General features: G+C 44.0%; 1 protein-coding gene across 6 annotated transcripts in view; it reads right to left on the reverse strand.

Annotated features, from left to right (window-relative positions):
- DAAM2 (dishevelled associated activator of morphogenesis 2) overlaps positions 1-19,933 on the reverse strand; it is a 243,644-nt gene that overhangs the window by 17,572 nt on the left and 206,139 nt on the right. For all 6 annotated transcript variants that reach the window (XM_054022484.1, XM_054022485.1, XM_054022487.1 and 3 more), the window contains 7 exons: positions 15,932-16,016; positions 14,476-14,582; positions 13,619-13,707; positions 12,851-13,019; positions 11,581-11,688; positions 9,933-9,993; positions 5,284-5,415 (listed from right to left, as the gene is read on the reverse strand). In XM_054022484.1, the coding sequence (XP_053878459.1) occupies positions 5,284-5,415; positions 9,933-9,993; positions 11,581-11,688; positions 12,851-13,019; positions 13,619-13,707; positions 14,476-14,582; positions 15,932-16,016 (751 nt within the window). The remainder of the gene's footprint in view (positions 1-5,283; positions 5,416-9,932; positions 9,994-11,580; positions 11,689-12,850; positions 13,020-13,618; positions 13,708-14,475; positions 14,583-15,931; positions 16,017-19,933) is intronic.

Raw genomic sequence — 19,933 nt, forward strand, 5'->3', positions numbered from 1 at the left:
CATGTAGGTAAGTGTAGCGGTCAGTAGGTTTCCGGTATAGGGTGGTATTGATGTGACCATCGCTTATTAGCACAGTAGTGTCCAGGAAATGGACCGCTTGTGTGGATTGATCTAGGCTGAGGTTGATGGTGGGATGGAAATTATTGAAATCCTGGTGAAATTCCTCAAGGGCTTCTTTTCCATGGGTCCAGATGATGAAGATGTCATCAATGTAGCGCAAGTAGAGTAGGGGCGTTAGGGGACGAGAGCTAAGGAAGCGTTGTTCTAAGTCAGCCATAAACAGACTCCAAAGAGAGACTGCTGAGCTAGAATTGATATGCAAACTAGACACAATCAACTCCGGTTTGAATAAGGACTGGGAATGGCTGAGCCATTGCAAACATTGACTCTATCTCCCCTTGTAAGTATTCTCACACTTATTATCAAACTGTCTGTACTGGGCTAGCTTGATTATCACTTCAAAAGTTTTTTTTTTCCTCTTAATTAATTGGCCTCTCAGAGTTGGTAAGACAACTCCCACCTGTTTATGCTCTCTGTCTGTGTGTATATATATCTCCTCAATATATGTTCCATTCTATATGCATCCGAAGAAGTGGGCTGTAGTCCACGAAAGCTTATGCTCTAATAAATTTGTTAGTCTCTAAGGTGCCACAAGTACTCCTGTTCTTTTTGCGGATACAGACTAACACGGCTGTTACTCTGAAACCTGTCACTTTCCTCTGCTGCTCTTCAGAACAGTGCTACTATGTTTGTCAAATTTACTGGCATCCAGTGGCTGTGTAGATTTTGACCTCCCATCTCAATGATGCTCAATATTAGTCCCCTGCTTGAAGTATCATTTCATAGTCAAGTCATAAAAAAAAGACTGAGAATGGACAGGCGCCCACCTCCCTTTCATCTTAACCTTGCCAACGTTATTTCTTTGTCTTTATTATGCCCCTGTACTGGGCAACTGTAGGCAGCAGGATGCTTGCTGTTGATTTTATATCTATTCCAGCTTCTGTGCTGTAGACCCAGCTTGTGATTTCTAATCAGTATGGTAGTGATCATGTCTGAAATATACATAGTGTCTTTCTTCCAGAATGATCCAAAGTGTTTTACAAACAGATTTATTATAAACTATACACACAGGGTGAAGTTCACCCATGGGCAGAGAACAGATACAATGCCATTGCTTCACTTCAGTGTATTGTCAGCGTTTATGTGGGACTTTAGTGGAACAGAGGCCTTATGGGGTAAATGTCATCCCTAGCAAATAGAAAAATAAAATTTACACCATGGGAAGAACTTGTGAAAAAAATTACATTCATTTGGCCTCAGCGTTTGCACTGTTTTCCCACAAAACCAAGAAGGGCAGTTTTCTCAGGTGACATTCACTCTCATCCTGATTTTCCTATGAAGAAAGCAATTTTTCATCTGGATCAAACTTGTGAAAATTGGTGATAAGTTTCAGGATAGAATTTCTCTCAATCCCTCCCCCTCCACACACACGGGAAATGGCAGAAAATATAATCCCTTGATCAAATCTGTGAATTCTCCTAAAAAACCCAACCCCTCACAGGTGTTACAGTGCACTGAAGGTGAAAAAACCAGCAGCAGAACAGTGCCCTGCACTCTGAGTGAACCTATTAAGAGAGTTGGGGTAAATTTTTCAGCTTGATCTTACCCGAACATCTGTTTTGTGCATGCACAGATGATAGTGGTTACAGCATTTCACTTGCGAAGTGAGACGCCAGTGTCTGAGAATCTGGCCCTTAAATTTAAAACATCATTTCTTCACTGGGATAATTGGCATCAACTGGTCCTGTCGTCGTCTGTCTAAGCAAAGAAGCCAAAGACTGCATGGGCCGTGTGAGACTGAACTCTCCCTCCCAACACGAGATGTGGTGGCTCTGAGGTGCACTGGTGGGGCTGTGGGAGGAGGGGGGGAAGCTGCACTACCTGTGTTATACCCGCTCCATGGGTAAATAGATAGCTCTGGTCAGCTATCTTCTATGTTATGGGTAAAATTTAAGGTGGTAGTTTGGCCTAGGATCTATCTGAGAGACTGCCTCTCCCTCTCCCTCCATTCCATGCTGGGTTCAGTGGAAGTATTGAGCGGCAGCCCCATTGCTGTAAGAGAGCGAAGGCGGTGAGCAGGATGTTCTCCACAAAGGACCTTCAGCTTTAGAACTTGTTCCATGCCTTTAGTCCCACATAGCTTGAGTCTATTGCCCTCCAGTCCAGGCCAGGCTGTAAGGCCCTTTGCATCCCTTAGCAGTGAGGAAATGGGAAGACTTCAGTAGGAGCTTTTACTACTGGATCATTGCTGGTTGGCCCTCTGCTGATTTGTCTACTGGAGTTGTCTTTTATCAATGTATATTAGAGAAGCAGAGAGGAGAAAAGGTTTGTAGGGCTCTTTTGGAGTGGATTTCTTATATAAATCTCAATAAATACAGAGCACATTTTGCCAGCACTAACGACACCTAAAAATCATTTCTCAGGTTTGAAAAGATACTTTGTATTGTTTTAAATCCAAGCTCAGGAAAGATGGCTCTGCCTAACGCCAGGCAATCAATTAGCCAGTACTATATTTAGAACGATATTCAATCCCAGCTGTTAAAACCAGGACTTCATTATTAAAATCAGTGAGCCAGACCATTTCTTCCAAGGCTCATTAGGATTTTTTCCCCCCCAAGTCTTTCCCCCCCTCTCCCCATTTCATTTCTAGAAATCAAAAGGAACAGGATAGTGAGATCTCTGTGTGTTGTGTCCTACTTTTGCTGGGCAGTTGTAGCAGCAGTTTCCATGGCAGGGATAGAGCTCACGATTCAGCAAACACAGAGAGCCCATTGAGCATGGGAGCTGTTATGGGCTCTGGGAAACACATCTGGTTTGTTGAGAATTTCCCGTTTTGAAAAAGGAGTGGGGGGGGGGGGGTAAAGAAGCGAACATGAGAAATAGCACAGTACTGGTAAGGACAGAGAGTTCTCTTTCAGGAGTCCAAGGCAGCTCAATGCCAGTGGGAGAACCAAAGCTCTAGATTCAGCAGAAGCTGGAAAGGCATATGTTCAAGAATAGTAGGGGTGTGTTAGGAGAAGGTAATAGGGAATGGGGGAGAGGTTTCCTAAGTATGTTATAGTCATTAAAATAAAACTTCTCTTGTTAAATGCTTTATGTTGGCAAATGTCAAAAAACGTGTGCAACAAGTTCCAGACATATTGGTCCGGCTGCAGGGAGACACTCCAATTATCCTTAAAGCAACAGGATCCCCTTTTTCCTGCCCTGGCCTGATCAAGGAAATGTATCGGTGCCTCAGAGTGAATGATTTTATGTGTTTAGCCCATTATTGACCCCAAGATAAACCGCCTTGTGCCAGTCAGTGCAAGTCAACTGAATGTACCTCTTCTGTGCTACAGCAGGTATAAGAGGGGGAGGACAAAGGACATTTTTATAATGATAGGTAAAATGGTTTGAATACTGTAGGAACCGACCCCAAACTCATACTCAAAATTTATACTGAACTGAACCAGAGTCTTCTTGATGGTTAAAATGTCTGCTTACCTCTTGCCTTCCCCCCAGCCGCTCTTTTCTTCACTTTTTTGTACATCTGCAGTTTTTTGATCCCAGACAAGAATAAAAGCCAGAGGTCCAAAATACTCCACAGAATGGGAGTTCTCTTAGGCAAGCCATACTTCAACAGAAGTGGAGGTTCTGGAACATAAGCCACCCTCCCCTTACTATCAGAGCCAAATGAGGACTTTTGTTCAATTTTTGCCATAATAACCAACCAGCTCTTGTTGTGATTTCTGTGGTGTGTGCGGTGAGGTAAACGCTGCAACTTTGAAAAGCCAAGTCATCCCCATTGTGATGGAATGTTATGTCAGAGCGATGGCACAGCATGGTGACAAGACACTGTATTGTCCTGATCCTCCTCCAGCATCATGCTTGTCTTTTGAAAACCAGGAAGCCTGGCAACCCAATTACTGATATTTTATTCACAGTTCAGCTTGTCCCCTCACATCTCTCACTGCAAGCTACTGACACCAGCAATGGAAACGAACTGGTCCAAAGGAAATAACTTGTTCGCTTTGGACAGCCAACTGCTTTTAACATACCAGCCAACCAGGACAGCTTTGCCATTACATGCTGTTTATTTTAGGACTTGTTCTCTTTTAAATATTTTGATATCCTTATGAGCTTTTCATACATGTTCTTTCCCATTCAACCAGAAGACGGAGGGATTAATGCCAGCTTCTAGTCATCAGCAAAGAGCTGGCACCTCTTCAGAGGTCTACACTTCCCTTACTAGATTTTTTCAAAGAAGCAAATGCGAGCTGATGACAATAACAACTGAATATTGATACATTTATGGTATTTTTCAACGTGAAGGATCCCAACGTTTCTTGCAGATGTATATATCTTCCACTGTTACATCAGCAGAATTTAGCTAAGTTTTGCCAGGAGACCAGATCTAACAACCCTATTCTTGAAAAACATGCTGTGGGATCTTTAAGAACCAAGAGAGATTGTGCTTCTGATCTCTCACCCAAAAGACAGAACTCCCAATAACAGTATTTCCTAACACCATGTCACAAAAACCACCATTGCCATTTTCCCCCATACACACCATCCTCATCAATAAGCTCTAGAGAAGAAAAAGATTCAATGGGCAGAACCTAGGAGGGGATCTGGGTTGTATCTGTTCAGTGAATGGGATAGATAGACCAAAATCACCACCTTTAATCTGAAACTCTTTGAATGTCAGGATGTTGCCTCCTGCCTCACCCTGCCCTCATTAGGGTCCCAGCATCTTAATCAGCTACTTCCATTTTGGCTCCAGAGACAGGTTTCTGTTCTCCAGGAGATACTGACCAAAGACGGCCAAAATCTCTCCAGAGCTGCTTGCAAGGTTCAGACTCTGCCCCAGATTCATCCAGGAACCTGAGGCCTAGCCTAGACTTAAGCCATGCCTGAGTGCTACCACCATGGCCCACCTCTAGGGAGTAGAGGACTTCAGTTCCCAGGGCTGCCATTCTGGTACTTTTCACTGGGAAAAAGATGCATGACACGGGGGAAGGAAAGAAGTAGCTGTGTCTGCTGGTTAGGGGGTTTCCCTCCCTCCTCTTACACAGAGAAATACGGGGTACACAGTTTACCCCTTGCTCTCACTTAACCCACTCATCGGGATCCTAAGGAAGCAGAAGAAATGAGCTTCCTAGCTGTCAGAGTCAGTAGTGAGCCACAGAAGGTGGATCTGAAAGCTGCAGGTTCCAGTCAAGCACTTTCAGGAACTTTCCCTACCTTGTCCCTAGCCTCGTTCAGAAGGTCGTCTAGCTCCGAGAAGCTGAAACTGGCCACAGTGATGAAGTCACTCATGACAGGCACAAACCTGTCCCCTGCTTCCCGCATGCGTCTCTTCTGGTAGTCCAGTTCCTGGAAGAGAAGAAGTCAGAAGCGTTGAGTGGCAGCCAGCAATGGCTCCTCAGTGAGGAAGAATGGGGCTGGGTAAGTCCAGTTGTTCTGGTTAACACAGAGCACAATCTCTCCTCCAATATACAAATCAGCAGCTACAGTTCAGAGCCACCCCCAACCTCTGCTTTCACCTACTCAAAGGCAGAATCGCCATGAGATGGAGGCAAATCTTACTTGTCGTCTCCTGGATCCTGCAATAGTAACAAAAAAGAGTTCCTTACTATCCATCTAATTTATTGTATTTCTAAGACACCTTTAGTATCTAAGTGCCACATAGCTGAGACACTACGGTTTTCCTTATACTTAGAATGGGAAATAACTGGAACTCAGATAACACTGTGTGGTAACTACAAGTAAATGCTGGTTTATTTAATAGTGCAGTGGTATTGAGAATCACAGGGAAAGCCTTTCAGGAAGCTGCCCTGTTCTGGAGCTGGGCTGATGGCAGAAAGTATCTTCCAGAGAGCTGCTGAACCACACTGGTTCTACAGCAGCGAGGAAGGGCTGCATTGCCCCCAGCTCACAGGGGCATTTTGAGGCTTGCCAGCATTTGTCCCCAATTAATATTTGCAAAATACTTTGAGATCTTTGTATTAAAGATGTTATAGAAGAGCAAAGCCTTGTTAGTGTTCAGACACGGAGTTGTCAGGCCATGTGGTAGAGTAAATACAGTCTTAGGTGTTGCCTTGGTCTTATTTTTAAAAGTTTTACAAAATACAACCGAGGTGCCAGGATTTGGGCTTTTACTCTGGGATACCGCAGTATTTCTATCATCAGAGGTGAAGGATTTTGTTTAAAAAATCTGCTCAAAAGAATGATCGTCAGGGAAATTTGCTGACCCACTGGTTAGAGCACTAGCCTAGGACTTGGGAGACCGTCATTTAAGTCCCTGCTCTGCCACAGACTTCCCCCATGTGACCTTGAGCAAGTCACTTAGCCTCTCCGTGCCTTAGTTCCCCAGCTGTAAAATGGGGATAATAGCACTACCTTGCCTCCCAGGGGTGTTGAGAAGATAAATACATTAAAGATCCTGAGGTGGTCAGGCACTACAGTGATGGGGGCCATATATGTTTCTTGGATCGATAGATAAAGGATGTGATCAATCCAGCTAACTCCTGTGTCACCAATAGCAAGAGGAGGGGAACTCAGTGTCAGAAGCAGGGAAGCATTTCCCATATAACTGGGGTACTGGTTTCACAGTCAGAAGAAAAACTTAATTATGGAGTATTTCATCAAAATGTACGTGCTTAGACATGAAAGCTCTCCTTCTGACGGCTGAGCCACCACTTCAGCTGGATGGAAACCAATCCCCAGTCTTCAGCACAAGAGTTTGCATATGCATACTATCTCCCTTGGGCACTTTTTCAGCACCACGGCTGCTTATTGATGGAGGCTCAGAAATGCCAATTGAAGCTTAAAAATTTAATCTCCAATGTATCCTGCATGATAAGCAGTGGCTGGATGTGTGATTTCCGATGTGTGATTTCCAAAAGCTGGACTGAACAATAAAGGGCTGTGTTCCATTTTTAAAATCACACCACAAACCTGGGGAAGTGAAGGGTTATAAGTATCTTTAAGAGCAGCTGACTGCAAAACTATTTTTAGTCTTCTATGCTTATGGGGCCTTGAAAAATCTTCTCAACCAGAGGAGCCAGGATTGTGGTGAGAACACTTTGGAAGTTGATCAAAAGTTGCACGTTCTCCCCCACACCTGACAATGATCTTCTATTGTTGCTTTAGTGTTGCATTTTAAGTGCCAAAAAATGTGAAAGGAGTGAGACTGGAAGGTGTAGGCAGCCCAGACTGAAAGCATCATGCAAGGGGTGGGGGGGTTGGGGCAAAGGTGACTTAATGGGAAGGAGATTTTGCCCCAGAAGTCTACATATGAGAAAGCAGAGGAGAAGCGGATGGAAGGACAAGAGGGCAAACAACCCACAAATAGAATACTCTGAAACCCACAAATAGAAAACCAAACAAAGTAGGTGCCTGCATTTCAAGGAGGGAATTGCCTAAATCAGCCATAGGTGGGGCTCCCTTCAAACCACAAATCCCATGTCAGTGTTCCTTTTATGGGTGCTTCTGACCTCCGAACACCCACCCATAGCAGCAGCCTCTGTTACTAGTGCTTCCTCCTGACTCAATAATCCACACTGGGTCTGAATCTTTTAATCCAGGAGGAACTGATGACGACTCACTGAAGTTAGTAGGATGGCTCTGGGGACCAGTAATAGGACACAGAGCCCTCCTCCTCCCTGATCTCCAGTTCGAATCCAGCCCAAGTGAAAAAGGGGCTAAAAGTCATTACCCTCTGCAGGCTGTTTGATGATGCATAAGAAATAAGAGATGGGTCTCATTCAAGTTCCTACCAGAGAGGTGTCCGAATCACAGACATCACGGTTGCCACCAGTTGGCCCCTTTGTTGGCAATCTCAAGTCAGAGACCAAAAAATGAATTGGCAATGGAGACTGAGCTCTGCTCTCATGACTAGAGAGAGAGGGTCTCTACAGGCTAGGGTGAAGGCACACTGGCAGGGTCATGTGGGGGAAGCTTGCACTTCTATGGCTAGTTATTGCACCGGTTGAGTAGCTCCATTAGGTCTCCAGGATGCCAGTCTGGCACCTTCCACTAGCATTTCATTGATAGATTTTAAAACAAAGCCAAGCTATCCTAAAGATAACAGCACCAAAAGGGTGGGAAGTTAGTGCCAACCAGCCTTACACTGATAACCAGGACTGAAAAGGTCACTGATAGCTAAACAGAGCAAGGGTCTCATTGCATTTCAAACATCTCAAATGCTGTCTTTTACCTCTATTTAATGCCATGATTGCCCTCATGTCCCACAGTCAGCAGAGGACACAGTCAGTGTAGGATTCATGGCTTGCAAATCCAGGGAGAAGGAAGGGGGAATATGCAGCCATGCAGCTGTTAGATGAACTTAGGCAAGGGAGGATATAACAACAGTAAGACTTGGCACTTACATAGGACTTTACATTTTCAAAGCTCTATGCAAACATTAGCTAGCTAACCCTCCGAACACCCTGTGGTAGGTAAGAGTTATAATCCTCATTTCACAAATGGGAGGTAGAGAAGTTAAGTGACTCGTTGAAGGCCACACAGAAAGTCAGTGGCAGAGCCAAGATTAAAAAAACAGGAATTCCTGGCTCCAAGCCCTAAACTCAGTCCAACAGACCACACCGCCTCCCACTACACCATGCTGCCTCAGGATGACAGAGGGTATGTCTACACTGCAATAGGGAGGTGTGACTGCAGACATACCAGAGCTAGCTTTGATGAAAGAAACTGGGTTCTATAGAAATTACTCTACAAACCTACAGAAATGAATAGAGAATGGGATCCTTTACACAGGTTTTCTGAACCAGTCTACAGAATTCTACAAGTTGAAATGAAAGGGATGGCCTTGCTCTCTGGTTTCTCCATAAGGAATTTGAAGAGGCTCATGTTAAATCACATTGATTTCCTTGCAAAGTGACCCTGGTTGAGGGAGAGTTATTTGCAACTATGTAATTTGGGTTTGCTGTTGAATTATTCCTTTATTTCTTTTTGCTGTATACTCTATCGAACCTCCAAATCCCAAGCTCCTTATCCTTCCCACCCCCTTCCTTAATAAATATGCCACCTCAATGAATACCACTTGTTAGCTGCCTCCTGAATTCTACTCATTCTGCAAATGCCCTCATGGTGGGTAGGTATTGTTTATTTATTTATTTATTTTGGAGATTTCTAGGTGGAGGACCCATGTGCTGACATGAAAAGCTGAACCCAGGGATCATTTATACCAATGCCTCAGCTTTAGCGCCTATGATGTAATACCTTGGGTCGGAGGGCTGTTTCATCCAAATACACCACCATGCATTCATCTGTTTTGCAAGAATGCTCTGCAAAAGTTAACCAACAGCTGAGGAAACAAAGGCAGCAGAAGTCCAGCTCTGGGGACTTTCAGCAGCAGTGGGAAGAAATGCCATTGCATGTTGTCTTACAGCTTCTTTGTGTAATGTTTCATCCTGGGTCCCCTTTATCTAGTCCATGTCTTTCTTCTCTCAGCCAGCAGCTGCTTGTGTTGCTGGCAGATGGGGCAGGTTATCATTGCCTAACGTATACTGTATTCCCCACCTGTTTACTCCTGCCCCAGGGGGGCATGTGAGACACCTGCTAAGCAACCAGTGATTCCTCCGCACAAAGCAAAGAGAGGTTTATTTCATTTTTTGGTGTCTACGCCATTTGTCAAACTGTGTCTCGCTCTGCGGTCCAAGATCAAACGAGCCTTTTGTTAAGGCCGAAGTCTGCTAGGATCATCAGCACAAGCTTAGCAGGACCAGCTTTTATTTATTTTTCCCGGCGAACACATTGTGCTTAATGAGAAAAGAAAAGCCCCCTTCTTCTCTCGTAGAAAATATAGTGTCCCAGATCCCAAGTGGAACATTTTTAGTGTGGAGATTTGGAAATCTTGACATACTTACAACCTCAACGGCTTTCAATCCAGTCTTTATGTTGTTAACTTCCTTCTCCAGCTCCATCAGGCTGCAAGGGAGACAGACGCAGCAGTTAAAACAAAAAGGGCAGTGTTACACAGGAATACAGGAACTGCTGTAGCAGAACAGACCACTGGTCCATCAAGTCTGGGATCCTGCCTCTGGCACCAGCCATGCCAGATGCTGGGGACTGGGGGAAAGGCTCTGTGCTGCCTTTTGTATGTGATGTAAAACCCAGGTCCTAACTACTTGTGGTCAGATTAAAGATCCCATGGTATTTATGGAGAGGAGAAAAAGGTTTAAACTCAGAACATCTGTCACAGGATGCAAGATACCGGCCCGTGAACTCAACCCAGAACTCTAGCATGGAGTACTAGCCCCAGGGCTGGTTTGTAATAATTGCCTGATTCACAGGCAGAGAACTCAGCTTCAGCACACACATCACAATGGTCTCAAATCAGTTTCACACCCATTTTCTCTCTCACTTAACTACAGAATCCCATTAGGGACAAACTTATTACTAACCTATCCTTTTATCATGCACTATCTAAATACTGTTGTTGACTATTTCATCACATAGGAGCCCATATGAGCTAACATCGTAGGTTAGCACAATCTTACCCTAAAGATCACTAACAGACAAACTCCTAAACTGTAGTATTGTACTGGATATCTCCTTAGCATACAAAAGTCAGAGTACTTTTCATTACCACTAGGAGATGAAGTCTGTCACCTCTAGATCACTGGCTAGAAATTGGTTGCAGGTTACTAGTGAGTGAAAAATTGTTTCTCAAACTCTCAACCAATTCCTTAGTGAAGAAGTGTCCACATTTGAAAACACAGTACTGGTGCTAATTTATGTTTATGTGAGAGCTTGGAGCACAGAACTTCTCTCTTTATAACCTGCGTTCATTTTTTCCTAGCTTTTCACAGGCTGTAGAAGTACCAGACCAAGCCAGCTCTTCATACAAGGAACAATGGCTGGGCAAATACTGCACACAGGTATTCTGAGACAGTGCTTTGGAAAAACTCCAAAATAGTTTTGAAGGTAGTTGAAACCTTTTTATTCGCTTTCCACAAATATCCACAGGAACGTCTTTGTTTATAACAAAAACTTTAGTGAAAAGTGAAAGTGTCCTAAACCCTTGTGCAAAAGTGTGTCTGTACAAAGGTTTGCATGACCATCTTGAAAATGGCTTAAACAGCCCAGGACTTATTTGCTGGGTTTTGTTTTGTTTTTTATGTTTTTTTTAAACAACCTCCAAATATCCAGCATGGAACATTATATAATGTAGGTTACCAATCACACAGCACAAGTAATGAATTACAAACAAACAGTCTAGTTATGGTGACTAGTTCAGGAGTATCAAGCAGGACAGGTTTGCATAAAACTCTCAATGATTTCACAAATGACTAGGCTGATCCTCACCTGGGGTAAGTCAGCATGGCTGTCAATGGAACCAAGGCAATTAACACCAGCTGAGGAGCTAGTCCTTACTTGGGAATACAGCAGCAGAGCAAATCTATAAGCAACTAAATGCCTGATTGAAAGCCCACTGAAGTCAATGGAAATTTTTCCTTTAACTTCAACGGACTTTGAATCAAGATGCAAGACCGACAGTAGCATTGGACTTACTTGACTTTTGCTGCTTCCGGAAGATGCTGCAGCTCAGACTGCATGTCTAGGATATCTGTGTAGTTCTTCTCAAAGATCATAATTAAGTAGTGCAACAGTGTAATATTCCTAAAATAAAAAGGACACAGATGAGAAAGGAAAGATGGTGGGGGGTAATGCCAGCCATTGCAAAGGGTTTGGTGATGGAATCTGGTACGTCAAATGAGGTGAACTTCACATAATGAGTCAGCAACTCTGTTAATGAAATGAAAATATCACCAATTAAAAGAGACTATTCTCCCAAGAATCATTCCTTCCAAGAACTAAAGGGAGCTGGGACTTAGGGATGCCATTTCAGATATGGACACTCAGGCTCATCCAGGCCAAAGGAAAAAACTATCTAGGCAGTAGCTACATAGGGGATGAGTAACCTCAGAATGTGTATATAGGAAGCACATAGCAGTAGTTAAAATAAAGTTCAGGTTTATTGGTTTAATGTCTTTAAGATAGGGATTAATTCCAAGTGACTTCTTATGGCAGTTACTCATTCTGTGACAGCCTGAAGCCATTCCCCCTGAAACTGTTGTCTCATTAGATCCCGGCAAAGGGGTGGGGGAGGAGAGGTACTGGCGTGGGAGACATCCAAGGAGAACCTAAAGTGCTGCAGGGTATTACTGATTCAGTAGGTGGCACTCTTTCCTCTGAGTCAGTACAGAATCTATGCTCCGGAATCAGGGCCAGCTCTGGCTTTTTTGCGCCCCAAGACAAAAAAACCTGCGAGGCGGACGGAGTGGCGAAGCAAAAAAAACAAAAAACAAAAAACTGTGCAGGGCAGCTGGAGCCAGGGTGCAGGGGGACTCCTTGTGCTGCAGACGTGCCCTGGGCAGTGGAGTGCGCGCCCCGGCTAGCGGGGGAGGGAGCGGGGGGGAAAGGGGGAAGCCACCCCTTAGAATCTGCCACCCCAAGCACTGCGTTTTGGATGAGAAGTAAAAATTGTGGCCCTGGCTTCTTGTGGCTGCTAAAGATTCCATGTCTCTTTTTGCAAAAGAAAGGATATTAAATACAGGTAGCGTTGCTGCATGCAGTTAAACAGCTGACGAGTTCCACCCAAGATGTGACTGAATTGCAGTGCTGTATTAATTGCTTCTAAAGCACTTCAGGTTCCTGCAGAGTGAAAGCACCATTGAAATGTAAAAGGTAAGGCATCATTTGAAATTCTCTACAGTATGTCACCCCAGGAAGCAAGATGCAACATGGTAGCTTTCATTTGCTTGGGGACTTTCAAGCCTACCTGTCTATGCTGGATTTAGTGTCTGCAATTTTGTTCAGGCTGGAGACTTTGAAGCCATACGCACTTCCCCTTTGGCCCTTGTTCATGTAATTGCCAAAAGCCAGGACAACCTCCAAGAGCTGCTTCAAGCGCTTGCTGCGGGTGAGCTCTTTGGAGGCCAGAAGAATGGCTTGAAAAGAAGTAAAAGATGACCCAAGGTTACATCACAGCAGCTTTTCTGAAGGCATTTATCCTCTGATTCTAAGCATTCCAAAGCACAGCCCCAGGGATCCCCAGTCTCAAAGCGTCCAATCCTGGGGCCGATCACGGCCTCAACCAGGGCAATGTCATTTGAAAATGCTGAATGGAACATGCTCACGTGCTCACTGTAATATCCACGGAGGGGTCCTAGGAGTAGTTTAAATACCTGAATGAATCCTATCTTACCCTCCTCAAAAAGGGCACATTTACAGAAGAGCACTAGGGACTATGTGTATCTGCTGTTACAGCCACACCTGACGGGGAATTACAGGGGTTGGGGCTGTGAAGAAAGTCTGCCTTTAAAAAAAGAGCACACAGCGTTGGTGGCTCCGTGGCACAGGGTAAGGTAGAGGGTAGCAGTTAGGACACATTCTGCAGTAACATCTTTATTGAACCTTCGCATGTAATGACAACATTAGCTGGTGGTCTTGCCTTGTACTGACTGACTCTCTACAAACACGGCATGTGGGTAAATCTCTCAGACATTCCCTGCCCCTCACCGACTCCCTGCAGAGGCCTTTGCCGTACCTTCCACTTTAGGCTTGCATTCTGCCAGCCTCTCTGGGAACTTCTTCTTAAAGAATAACGCCTGCAGCCGCTGCTGGTAGTGATCGATCCTACATAAGGGGAAGCAGAGGGACACCATGAAGCTCGGGGTACCTATGACGGCAACGCTCAAACACAGATTCAGCACAGACACAGTTCATTTTATACACAAAACTGATCCAGAGGTGGGATTACTGAAGCAGCCTGCAGCACATAAAGTCCTATTGCTCCAAATGTCTGTCTGTCAGTGACAGGTGCTAATACTCAGACTGAGGAGTATAGCATAAGGACATAGGGTTTGTACTTCTACCAGTTGCCCATGAGATATGGTTAGTTTCCAATCTCTTTCAGAAAGATGCATTTTTATAGTAGACTCCAAATGGGGTAAATGGAAAAGGGGTCCCACCCAGGAGAGGTGTCAGGTTGGGATAGGGAAAGGGACAGATCCCAGTGTGGGGAGGCGGGGGAAAATGTGACAGACAGATGGAAAAGGTGTGTGTGATGAGTCCCAACTAGGAGATCCAGCAGTTGAAAGACAGATATGAACATCTGTGTATGTGAACAGTGTTGGATGGGTGGAACAAACATGTTCTGGTCAATTCAGAGATTCCCCCTAAATGGCGCCCAGAGAGAGTTCTTACCACCGAGAAATGCTTATATAATGACTTGAAATGTCTTCACATTGTGGATATCTGGGAGCCCCAAGGCATAAATCAGTGCAGAATCTGGCCCACAATATCTTGATTGTTTTCCATCAATGTCACATTATCCATTTTCTATCACAATTACAGCAGCTCCCAAGAAGCCCCCAGGGCATTTTCTCAGCATGTTACACAGACCTGCTCATTTCATAGAGAAATCGATCAGCCCGGGCCATGCGGTCAATTTCGTGTTTATGTTCCTCCAGCAGGTCGATATCGCTCTTCTCAGGAACAAACTTCAGCAGCTAGAACCACAGAGGCAAATCAAAAACAAGCATGAGGGATCCAGAGAGAGAGATACACCCACGCAGATGGAGAGTGAGACCGCGTGCAAGAGTGAGTGAATCGTTGTGCTACTGTGAGGAAGAGCAGCTCTGATTCCCTCAAGTGACTGAATTCTGCTCTTAGTTACACCAGTGTAAACCTACAAAGAACTTCTTGCACTCCCACAGCAGATTTACATTGATGTAAGTGAGTAGAATCTGCCCCTCCAAGTGGAGATTATCTATTCCACTCACCCTACAGTACCACACAAAGCCCCAGCTATCTCTCTCCTCTCCTGCCCTGCTCTGCAGAAACAATAAACAATATCTAAGCCACTTTATATGTGCCTGACACAGGCTGCTATTCATGTGCTGACCTTAAAAGCGCATACTTTGACAGATTTTTGACATATCTGGTGGGAGTCATGCTTCAATCTGGTTATAAATATTGTCATGCACACACCCCGGCCCACATTCACGGGGAGCAAATTGCCTGCGAGAAACACCAAGCAGTGGATCTGCTTTTTATCATTGCTCTAATATTTTATCTAAAGAAACCAACAATCTGATATTGAGATGCAGAGCAGCTGAATCTCTCTGACACATCAGGGGAGCCGGGCACAGGCTTGTAAATTTTTGTGTATACAATTAAACATTAAGGTCGAGCATACAAAGGGACCATCTCCTATAGAGGGATCAGAATAATAAAGAAGAAGAAGAAGCTGACGACTTTGCACTTTTTAATGCAAGGATCTCTAAGCACTATCCAAATATGGGTAAGCATCATTACCCCCATTTCACAGACAGGAAAGCTCAGGCAAAGAGTGAACCAACAGCAGAATTGGTAATAGACCCAAGGTCTCCAGTTTGCTGCTCTAATCACTAAACCAGAAATGAAGTAAAGGAGAATAGCCAACAAAAAAAAGGAGAAGTGGGTTTAATAGGAGAGCAGAAGTAGAGGGAAAGTAGAAATGAAGAGAAAGAAAAACTATTACTAATAAAAAATCATAACCACACATTCTCTAGATCAGGAAACTGAAGTGATAATGTAATAGAAAAACTTACTGAACCAAACTCTTCCAGGTGTGACTCCATCAAAGTCACCAGGTATGCATTTGGCACACTGGGCAAAATTCTCTTTTACATGAGCACAATTATGTCTCAGGGCCAAATTCAGACCTACTATAAGCGGAGGCATTTCCAGTGAAGTTGACTGAGCTGCATCCACTTATCCTAGGTCTTAAATGGGCCCAATGAGCTGCTCCAAGAGAAGAAACTGGCCCATTATCCTTAGACCAACCATTGTAAGAAGTAATTGTGATTCTTCTCACCTGCTCCAGCATATCTTTGGCCAAGTCTTCTTGTTCATCCATCTTCAAGATCGCCCGTTTGATTTCGTCATTGGACAGCTTCAACCTTTCAATAGTGTTAATACTGCCCCATTAGTAATTTGAGGAATACAAAAAGCCACCCAGAAAGCACAAGGCATAAAAGGCCACATTGACAGCTTCAACACAGGTCCTCCTATGACACTTCTCCTCCTCCCTCTCCTCCTCCCCCCCAGCTTTGCTAGTCTAAAGAAGTCAGTCGCCTTCGTTAAGATGATCTAATCAATTCTGGTGTACAAAGATTTTCCAGATCATACTTTTTTTTCCCCTCTTCAGCTAATCGAAGTCGCATCAAAAGCAGGAGAAGAAGAAGAACAACAACAACAACAACAATTGGCTCCTCATAGATCAGAATTCCTTTTATCTTCCCTCATCACAGACACCTTCCTTTTCAAACACTTTTACTCTTCACACCCTGAATCTACATACCATTGAATCCAACTATGAACCTAAGCTTCACCTCTGGGAATATTAAAGCATCTCCTGGCCACTGAGTAATGGTGTTGAACCTTCCCTTCTGGATCAGGGAATAGGTTTGTTTTGTACAAGTGTATTGGTTTTGCTTGAGAAATTCACTGTGCCAGCATTCACAGCTGAAAAGGGAATTGACAGCATGAATTTAGGCAAGTAGTGAGTTATACCCCTCAGCAGTGCTAGTCACTTCAAGATAGGAGCTCCTGTGCCAGACGGTCAAGGTGGTAAAATTATCATCCTCCTCTCACCAGCCTCTGCCCTCTTCTTTAGAGGTCTGCAGTTAATTAGGCAATCAGTTATAGCAAAACAAGCAGGGCTCAGTGAATTGATCAAAGTGTCTTTTCACCTCTAGGTCACCAGTTCAAATCCAATGCAGACCAGCAGCAATCAAAACTTGTTACCATCTAATGGCTGCCAGCTGCCTTTTCTGAAATGGGCTTGGTGGTCCACAATCCAGTTCTTAGTGAACTGCTGTCCATATTACAAAGTCCACACACCATATTTGACATCCTCATTGGTTGTTCCGAGATGGAATGGACCACAAAGGGAACTGCCATCTTACTCCCAAAGAAAGTCTCTACATCGGGGTGAAGCTTACAGGCAAGGCAAGGCAAAGTGAGGAGTGGGAGGGGGGAGGAGAAGCTTTTGTGCAGAAAGGACTTCAGTCTCCATGGACTTTCCCCAATCAATGCATTACTTAACATTTAGTAGAGGGGGAAAAACAAAAATAAATGAGTCATGGGGTTGATGAATGCAGCAGAATGTTTTTGTCTTCAGTGCTGAGAAACATCACGGTAACATTTTATGCTGCTATTGCCATTTGGATAGGATCACGTTTTTGGAACTATTCAAAAGCAAATGTAAATGCTTTATTTTTACAGACAGGAAATATTACTAAATCTGAGAAATTTAAATCATTTTAATGTTGCCCAATATAATAAACAGCTGGGAACTAAAATATGAATCAGCAGACATTCAAAAGCTTTTTAAAAATTATGCTTCCTAACTAGCTTCAGCTATGCTGTTCCCAACTATTCATCCAGTCTGTTTTAGAAATGAAGCTATAGTAGAAATGGTGCACAGGGCCAACTGCCAGCACAAAAGGTAAGGAAACTAGATTTCCATACAAGGCATACAGTTGAGTCACAGTTAGAGATGAGAGGATTAAAAGGCTCGGAAATGAAAGGTTGGAAAAAAACATTTTACTTCTAGGTTACCAGGCTGACTCAAGCTCAACTCAACACAGGGGGAACTGGGTGAAATTCTATGGCCTGAATTAAACTAGAGATCAGACTAGATGATCTAATGGTCTGACCCCTTCTGCCCTCAAAATCTATCAGTCTTAAAATCTGTGAGTCTATGAACTTGCTAGTGATCAAAACCGGTTACAATCTAATGGCTGAAGAGCCTAATGTGAAATGATTTGGTGGGTCTTTGCCTACTTCTTAGCAGATGCATACACATTGTGGCTACATAAATGTTGTGGTTTTGTTTTTCTTGGGACTGCACCTTTACATTTCTAGGAGACTGCTCTCTGCAGGAGGAAGGTGCCATATTGTGAGGCAGAGATCCTGCAGACTTTACAGAGGAGACACGCACACCGTGCTCTCACATGGAAATCTAACTTTGTCTTTACTCTGATTTTCACCCTGACCTAAAATAGAAACAATTCAGGCTGAGAGGATATGGAAAAACATAGCATTCGTTACGTAGATCATCCTCTCCAACTGGCATCAGTTTCAACAAGGGGCCCAAAACTGAACAGACAGGTTTGAGGTACATTGGCAAAGACAGTGGGAGAAGCTCATGTTGCTGCTGGTCACTAATCTGTTCTGTGGCCTAACTGAAGACTTCAGTTTCCAACTCCATCGACCTGGCACCTTTCACCAGCATCAAAATCACTTCATGCATCTTTTGTTCAAAACTATTTGAGAGCCCCAAAATGAGAGACAGCTACATAAACACTGATTTTTTGGATGCATCTGTGCCCAACCACGAGCAGGAAAATATCTGGCTTGGTTGACCCAGTCCATATTAGAGAGTACCATAAAGCTTGCCCAATTATCTGCAAGGAGACAGTTGAGCTTGGTCACTTGCAAGCCTGTAACGGGGTCATGAAGACTGCAAGTGGGCATCCCAGACTATTACAGATCCTATTAAATCTGATAGAAGGGTCTCATCAAAATGGGGTTTATTTTTCTGTTGGGGCAGTAACTGCTTGTAACACTTGAAACGTCAACAGCACAAACATGGATTCCCACAGTTAGAAGCCAGCTGAACAACTGGCCCGAAGGTTGTTAATCAAACGATTCTCGTTATATTTTCGAAACTCCCAATCAGCCCTGTAGAAGATCTGAAAATCTCCAACAGTAACGTGAAACAGATGTGTTGCATTTAAACAGAAACAGGTGAACTGATTAAACAGGAACCTAAAGCAGATGCGTAAAATCTTTCCATTCAAGACTGAATAGAGGTTTCCCTGGCGTGTGGTACAGACACCAAATTAAAGTGTATTTATGGCCCAAAAAGTGACACTGTAGAAATTACAGCTCAACATTGGAGAGTTATTCTCCAACATCAGTGACTTTCTTACCAACTCTCCAGAGCCAAAGATTATTTATCCAACTGCCACAGTCCTCCAGACTCCAAATGGCATGTGTAATTCCAGCTGCATCCTCTCTGCTTCATATATCTTCACTGACAACAGAGATCTTGGCCACAAACCCAGCTGGTGACATGTGACTTAAAAGGGAATGCAGCACCCTCTTCTTCAGCTACAATAGGCTTCATCTATAGTGCAGACAGTGCCCAAACCTGCATTCAATCCTGCCCCAGCCTTGATCAGATGGAAAAGGACCTAAAGAGCCGTGGAAGGAATCCCACCCTCTTCTCCTTGCCCATCCCTCCCCGCATGGTGATGGAGCAAGGAGACCCAACTGCTTGTGGCTTCTTCTAGTGGCATTAAAGTTGAACAATTACTAAATAGCTTCTAATATGGTACTTAGCTTCCCTCCCTCTATCCCCTCTGGACACATAAATAATCCCTATTGACTCTGCAGAGTAATTCATCACTAATCTCCCCTGGACACCTCGGCTGATTTAACGCCAGCTTCACTTGCAGACATCAAGTGGCTTATTGTTTGGTCCTCTCAGAGAAAGACGTCTGCCTGACTCAGAACATGCCCGGGAGACATGCCGTCGTTTCGCATCAATCTCCCTTACAGACATCCAACACTTTCATTTTTCTTCCTTAAAGATATCCATTGATTCAAGCTGGTGTTACCCCTTCCCCCTCCGCTGCAAGACCAACACAGTATACCCATCATTCAGCCGCCAACTCTCTCCAGAAAAGGAAAGAGCAACTCAGTTTACTGCTCCACTCCTGGGCAAGTACTGTTAGGTCTTGCTCAGCTTTCAAAGAAGTGCAGTCACCTACTGCCAGAGTACCATGAAGTTATTCAAAGTATGCTA

The sequence above is a fragment of the Malaclemys terrapin genome, chromosome 3 (genome assembly GCF_027887155.1).
Source record: "Malaclemys terrapin pileata isolate rMalTer1 chromosome 3, rMalTer1.hap1, whole genome shotgun sequence".
In the NCBI taxonomy this organism is placed as follows: Eukaryota; Metazoa; Chordata; order Testudines; family Emydidae; genus Malaclemys; species Malaclemys terrapin.